General features: G+C 33.4%; 1 protein-coding gene and 1 non-coding gene across 2 annotated transcripts; one reads left to right on the forward strand and one right to left on the reverse strand.

The window, feature by feature from the left end:
- Window positions 1–4,596: 4,596 nt before the first annotated feature.
- LOC110627995 (zinc finger protein ZAT10) lies at window positions 4,597–5,790 on the reverse strand. Its single transcript, XM_021774423.2, has one exon. It carries the CDS (start codon window positions 5,727–5,729, stop codon window positions 4,860–4,862), a length of 870 nt encoding a protein of 289 aa, XP_021630115.1. The 5' UTR covers window positions 5,730–5,790; the 3' UTR covers window positions 4,597–4,859.
- Window positions 5,791–6,666: 876 nt separating this feature from the next.
- On the forward strand, window positions 6,667–6,738 carry TRNAM-CAU. Its single transcript has one exon. It is a non-coding gene; the product is annotated as a tRNA-Met (tRNA).
- The last annotated feature ends 1,449 nt before the right edge of the window (window positions 6,739–8,187 follow it).

Raw genomic sequence — 8,187 nt, forward strand, 5'->3', positions numbered from 1 at the left:
TGAAAAACAGTACACATAACACAAACATTAGCATCACATGGTTCATGTGGGCACACATGAACCCGCATCACACATTACATATCATTAATGTACATGCATATAATCATGGCATTTCACATCATCATGTAAGACAGGACTCCACATCCTATCCTAGTGGACATGATCTTTCCTATTGTGCTTGACCTTCTATAACATCTATGAGCCCGACACTCTAGGTCCGACCATATGAACCTAGGGCTTTGATACCATTCTGTAACGACCCGAAAATCGGACCGCTACCGGCGCTAGGATCCAGATCGGCTTAAGGCCGCCGGGACCCGTAGCAAGCCTGACATATAACCTGTAAACCTGTATAATCCCATACATGATCAACAGCATACATAAAAATTAAAACTTTTCCTTTCATATACATCAACCAAACTCAACCTGCATAAACATTAACATAACATTGATCCCTCTATGGGATCTCATCAGTGCCCCCAAATGGGTGACATAACATATGCTGAGTTAGTTTACATGTACATCATAAAAATCTCTAAGATCATGTATTAAAAGGGATAACAACAATCTATGGTCAAGCACACCTCTAACATCCATAAACATCATCTCATTACATAACTAAACTATACTGTTACATTACATCATAATCATTCATCATGTCCACACTAACTATTACATAATCAAAACTTCATTACTCTATCCGGACTCCTGCTCTATCCTGTACCTGCAAGCCTGGGGGTAAAAGGGAGAGGGATGAGCTAAAAGCCCAGTGAGTAGGACTATAAAAAGCATATTAACACTATGCTTTATGAAATGCATCATAACACAGACAATTCACATAAGGGTTGGGTGAACTTGTCACCAATTAGTCCAAGCTAACTCTGTGCCAGGCCATAGCATGGGGTCCTGGTCTTCCTGTCATACATACATTACTTACCATTATCCCAGGGCCTCCTCTAGGCTCCTGGTCTTCGAGTCCCATTACCATGCCAGACCGTAGAATGGGGTCCTGGTCTTTCCTTACTCTATGCCAGGCCGTAGAATGGGGTCCTGGTCTTCCTGTCATGGACTAATTGGGTCATCCAACATTCACCCACATCAACAACAATCGATGCAATGCGGCATATTCGTGAACACTAATGCAATCATCCTATTGCATAATCATGATGCATGAAACATGATAAAACATTTAATTTAAAAGATTAAGTTTAGTTCCACTCACCTCTGGCTGACTCTGACAACACCGAAGCAGCTGAACTCACTGCTGGGGTCCTCGGTTTCTCGGGTCCGAACCTACACAGGTGGACTCAAATGAGGGACCAAACACACCTGAACATAACTATAAACTACTCCCCAAGAACCCCCTAAAACATCATGAGACAACCATACAAAATCATGCAAAGGAGGCCTGGACAGGGCACTTTCGGCGGCAGGTTCGGCGGCCGAAAGTCCCTCCAGAGCCGAAAGTCAGGCAGGTTCGGCGGCACCTTCGGCGGCCGAAACTCCCAGATAGAGACGAAACTCATGCATGTTCGGCGGCGCTTTCGGCGGCCGAAACTGCTAGACAGAGATAAAAGTCTCCTTTCAGGGGCAAGCTTCGGCAGCCGAAAGGCTGCCTCCCCAGCCATGTTCGGAGGCCGAAAGTCCTTCGGCTGCCGAACCTGGTTTCTGCCAAAGGGCAGAAACTTGGCTCCTTTTGCACATTTCGCCTCCAAACCTTCCAAACATGCATTAAACCTATTCTACAACACACCAACACAAGCATACATGTCCCTAGGGGCCTCAAACCATCATAAACCCCATCTACAACACATCAAGCATCCACATTGTTCATGAACATACATTTATACCCATAAACATAACCATAACCTAAACATGCATTCTAACCCATAGATCTTGCATAAAACTTACTTAAAACATGCAATGAGCTTAAGATCAGCTCTTACCTCTTGAAGATCGAGAGACACGACCAAAAACTCGGAGTTAGGAGAGATTGGGTTCTTGAACCTCCAAGCTCCAAAACTTTGCTCAAAAGCTTAAATCTTCAAGACCAAATTAAAACAAGTGAAAATCTTGAAAGATTTAGAGGAAGAACATCAAAGATGGGTGAGGGACGGCGGAGAGCTCACCTTGGCCGAAAATGGGGAAAAGCTCGCCCGTTTTCGGCTAAGGGACCCTTTTATAGTGGCTGGCCAGACCACGTTCGGGGGCCGAATGTGCCTCCGCATGCATGCCATGTTCGGCGGCCGAACATGAGGTTCGGCGGCCGAACCTGGACTTCCCTCACTTATGCTTTCGGGGGCCTAAAGCACACCCGCAACGCATGCATGTTCGGTGGCCGAACTTGAGGTTCGGCGGCCGAACCTAAGTTTTCCTCAAATGTTATTTTCATGCAAAAACTCATTTTCTTTCATGCTTAAAACATAAAACGCATTAAAACATTTTATAAAAACATGGTTCTTACCCTTCTAGAGGTCTCCGACATCCGAGTTTTCACCGGACGGTAGGAATCCCGATATCGGAGTCTAGCCGGGTATTACATATATTTTTAACCTCACTAATACATTACATTTACAAATCCTTCTCTAAATCTCAATATCTATGAACCAAAATTCAATCATATTAATTCTCAACCACCCAATTAAATCTATTAACTTTTCCGTGAATCAAATTTTTAGTCTATGCGTATACGTATTATATATATGGTGAATCTCAAACTATCATTTGGATTTTATATGTCGTGAATTTAAATAAATAAATAATAAAAATTATATAAAAATTAAATAAAATCTACTTATTTATTTATATATTATCTTATAGTTTACTGAATTTGCATTTAATTATAAAATAAATAAAAATAAAAATATTTAGTATCTCAAATTTTATTTTTATTTACTATTGAAGTTCTTTCATCTATTTTGATCGTTATTACTTAATATCAATAATTGTTAAGTGACGAAGATAAATAAAGAAGAGAAAGAAAAAGATACTAAGGGATAGAGATAAGAGGACATTGGAGAAAAAACAAAAATATAAAGAGAGGGATAAGAGATAAACATGCAGAGAGACAGAATCAATTTAAAAGAGAATCAGGGAGATATAAAGAGAAATAAAGGGAGATAAATTACCGTCTAAATTCATAGGACAATTTATATAAAAGGGTTTAATATTTGCATATATTTATATTTTAACTTAAATTTTTTTAATTTTAATTTAATTAATTTAATTTTTACATTTTAATATAATTTTAATTAATTTTTAAATTTTTAAATTTAATAATTTATTGCTACCTATATTATTATTATTATTTATATAAACTAATGATTAAATAACTAAAAAATATCTAACATTTATATTATTTTACATTTTAATTTAAATATTTAAATTTTAATTTTATTAGATAAATAGTTTATATTTTAGTATAATTTTAATTAATTTTTAAAAATAAAAAATATAAGAATTCAAATAGAATGTCAAATATAATATTTTATTATTTTTTAAATATAAATTAATTTTATATATAAAATATTAACTCATACTTAATTATAATTAAATAATATATTTAATTTTAAAAATAATTAAATATACGCTAAACCGCTTTAATAAATTTTATTTTATATTAATAATTATATTATAATAAATATATTATTTTTAATTATTTTTTATATACTTTTATTTTAAATTTAATAATATATCTTCTATTTTAAATTAAATAATATGTCTATTATAAATTATCACTAGTACATATTTAATAATTAAATTATTTATCTTTAATTTTAATTTTAAAAATTGATTAAAATTATAACTAAACATAAACATTGAATCACTTTATTCAAAATTGAAACGTTTATATTAAAATGTAAAATAATATAAATATTAAATTTTTTTTAATTAATTGGCCAATTAAAAAACAATTCTAATAATATATATGGCATGTCAAACAATTAAATTGCCATATAAATGATCAAATTTAAAAATTTATAGATTAATTAAAATTATACTAAATAATTTTTATTAAATAAAATAATTTAATATTAAAAAATAATATTCAAATTTAGCAAATTGGAACTCATCCCACCTTCTAATGCACCTAAAAAAAAAATAAACCACGAAGCTGTCTTAATTATAATTTTTGATACTTCAAATTCAAAATTAAAGGTGATGTGAGATTTTTTTTTTTTTTTTTTTAAGTTCAAATATGTATAGGAAACTATTTCGCCTTTAAAATTTTTTTAAAAAAATAATTTAAAATTTTATAAAAAATTAAGAGATAAAAATAACTATAAATCAATATTAACTTGTCATTTGATATTGAGATATGTCTAAATAAGATAAACATATAATTAATGATATATTAAACATAATTATCTATCACTTATTAAATAAATTATTAAATAAATTATTAATAATCTAATAATAAGTACATTTAAATAAATTTAAAAAATTTCATAGGCATGTAATTTTCCATCCCTAATTACCGGTTAAAAAAAAAAATCTTTTTCCGTTTGTGTACAGTGCATGCAGCACATGGGGTGAGCATTTTCTCCATTGAACTCAAAGGACGTTTCACATGATTGAATTTGACTTGGCAATTAATTCAGCCCAATAGGCAAATAAAAACTCATCATTATCACTATGATCATGAACAACTTAATTTTATTTTTTTTTCGAAGAAATTAATACTCTTGATTATGTACAACTTAATTTTAAAAAAATCATTCAAAAAAGAATCACATTAAATTTAAAAATAAATAAATAAAAAGTCCACTCTAATCATTATCACTATGATCATGCTCTGATCACAGGCAAATTCCATGCGTTTTCGCCTCCTCAGTCACTGTAATTGACCTCTCCAGATCTCAGGAAGAGGAATCTCCACCGCTGCTGGGAAGTTTACTTTTTGGCTTGCGGTCAACGTCAACCATGGGAAACTCCGGCAAGGTAGGAACGTTCAAATCAAAGTCAAGTTGGCTAATCAGGGTCGAGTTCACACCTTCCAATTCTTTATTTTCCTTGTCACTGCTATTTCCGACGCCACTATTACTACCACCATCATAGTGGCGCCGCTTGTGTCCACCTAGAGCCTGTCCGGACGGAAAAGTCCTATGGCAGATGGAACACTTGTGAGTCCTGCCACTTAAACTGACAGAAGAAGCGGGCGTTCTCGTAGTAGTTACCATGGGGGAAGGAGTAGCGGATTGGTCGTCAACTACTCCCATAAGTTTCCGATGGCTAGCTTTGTGTCCACCCAGAGCCTGATAAGTTGAGAAAGCTTTGTTGCAAACTTTGCACTTATAACAGAGTTTTAACAATGTCGGCGGTGTTGGTGGAGGGTCGTGGGTGCCTTTGGCAAGCATGAGAAGGCAGAGAGCTAAGTATTCCTCTTCAGTAGGTAAATCTTCCAAACGTGAACGTTTAGTTCGTTTTCTCTTAACACAAGGTTCAAGAGAATGGAGGTCTACATGATCATTATGCAACAAAGAAGATGAGGAACCCAGAGCTTTAAGAGCCATATCAAGGAGAATGATGATGAGGAGATAGAGATTATGGGTTGAGAAGCAGAGGGGTGGTGTTATATGAGGAGGGTGTTGAAGATCAAGGGGGGATTTGTAATATTTCTGGGAAAAGTGAGAGGAAAGTGCTTGATGAGTGGAAAGAAAGAAGGGAGAACGTCGGATATAAGTTGTTGGGAGTGAAGTAAGGGATGTGCAAATTAAATGTGCGTGCATGTTAAGACTGATTCTAAGTCAATTGAAAGAACTTGTCCCTTCTCCAACATCAAACCCATATTACATGTCCTTACTCGGAGAGGAACTTCCTAAGAAAGTTCCACAGGAAAAGTAAAAAAGAAAATATGGATCTTAGTTTTGTTATTATTCTTTATAGCGCACGTCTCGGTGGACCATTCAATTTGGAAGGAGGCGGCAGCTGGCGGCCCAACATTGTGCTTAGTTAGTAGGTAAGTGGGTTAGCCAGTGTGGGTAGGAAGTAGGAACCATGCACATGGCTGCTTCCGACGGTGTTCTTCCACGGGAAGCAATCATTAGCATATGGATAATTCTCCTCCTCCAATGTCCAGTCTACCATATGCATATCAGATGAATTTTGTTCAGCGTTGACGCCTACATGTTGGATCTCATGTCCATACATGATGCTTCATAATGGCCCAGATGAGTTAGACTCGCTCTTTCCTTTTTCCAGTCTCTTTAAAGTGTTGGGGAATTTGGTACCGCGGATGTCGAAGATGAGTTAGGTAGGAAAGTTTGGATATCCAGTGACGGCAAGTGCAAGGCAAGCTGCCTGCTGGAAGCTCTTGTGATTCTGCAGTACTATAAAATCAGCAGTGCAAAATGTGGACTTTTTTGTGCAGGCATTTAGGTGCAAAAGCTTGTCTAATTTTGCATAAATGAACCTTTCCATTAATTGCATTCCTATATTACATTAATTACACAAGCACCAAGCAATTCAAATCGATGGTCTCGCAGCTAAAATTACCAATAACGTTTCAAGTTGTGATAATGAATCGAAAGAGATTAACCAATTTCCTCATTATAATTTTGGCATAGTTTTACCAGTCAAGCTTTTGCTTTTACTTTTACTTGATTGCAACCACAGAAACGAGCATCTGCTAGACAAGTTCTATTAGATCTCAACTATAATCACCAAATCAGAGTGGCGCAGCGGAAGCGTGGTGGGCCCATAACCCACAGGTCCCAGGATCGAAACCTGGCTCTGATATCAGAGTAGCTTCCCAAATCTTTTTTTATTTTTTAAGTTGAAGAAAAAAATTCAATACAAAACGATGTCGTTTAGATCAAACCATTTGAACACCATTTTCATTCAGGCTCAATGTAAAAACCAAAGGCCCAACTTTCCCTGGTTTTGGGCTTCCTTCTGGTTAACATTTTCTTTTTACACTAAAATTCTTATATATATATTGATATAGATATAGATACTAAAAAAAAATTGGGCCTTGAATTTTGAATTTTTTAAAAACAAAATAAAATAAAAATTTTCTCAAAATAAAAAAAAAAAGTTGTAACCTAGGAGTATAAATAAATTTTGAAAAGGGAAAACAGAAAAAAGAAAAAGAAATTATTTTTTATATTTTTATAGTTAGTTTGGAATTTAAAACTTTAGTTTTTTTTTTAAATTTCTTTGATATAAAATTATTTTTTTTACAAACAATTTAATATTTCATATATACTTATATGGAATTATTTATTTTTTTAATTTATCTTATAAAATTAAGTAAAAAATGTTATTTTCTTTAAAAAATTAATGATGTCATTTTTTTACTTGTATTACTTCTTAATTTGATTTAGATTATGTCTAAAAGACTCAATCATATTTAATTTTTATTTCATTTTAAGGAAAAATTCAATAATATATAGTATAGTATTTTATTTACATCCAAAACTATAGTTCATTATGGATGTTTCTGATTCCACTTTAACTTCTTTTTCTTTGACAATCTTTCAATTCATAAAGAGATGAAAAGGAGAAATCCAGAGCAATACAATCTAAATTTTTTTAAAAAATAATTCGATTGTAAGTGATCCGAATTCGAATATAAGAAAGTAGAAAACATAAGGAGTGCAGCCACTTCTGCCGGCGATCCACCATCAGCTAAGATAACCATGCCCAGAGACTGAACAAACTCCAAAACTCCAGAAAAGAAGCCCAATTGACTATAATGACCAACTGAAATTATATCAGTAAGTAATATATCCCATCTTTATTCATTATCAAACACGTTTTTGTATTAATTTTATATATGCATTAAATTGAAGTATATAAATTTTTGAAATAAATAATAAATATCTTATCCCAATAGTCTTTTATTTGATTTTTGATATTTTACTTCTGATTGTTGATGCTCTAAAAGCGAGAAAAAATCAATCCAAAAATAATTTTACTATTTCTCACCATGTAGTCATTAAACTTGAAGGTAGGTAGTACAATTAATCTTTTGTATTATCAGTTAAGGAAAAAGGTTTTTAGCTTTTTTTTTTTTTTTTTTATAACTTCTTGTGGTCTGATACTGAATCATACCACATCGAATTCTTTCAAACGTCTATGACGATATTCTCTTTTAATTCCTCTAAAGGTAGGGAGGAGATAAATTAATCTTAATTTTAGCTCAAGTGGTGCATTTAATACCTGATAGGTGATGCAAAGAAGTCG

Source organism: Manihot esculenta, chromosome 12, assembly GCF_001659605.2.
Source record: "Manihot esculenta cultivar AM560-2 chromosome 12, M.esculenta_v8, whole genome shotgun sequence".
Classification (NCBI taxonomy): domain Eukaryota; kingdom Viridiplantae; phylum Streptophyta; class Magnoliopsida; order Malpighiales; family Euphorbiaceae; genus Manihot; species Manihot esculenta.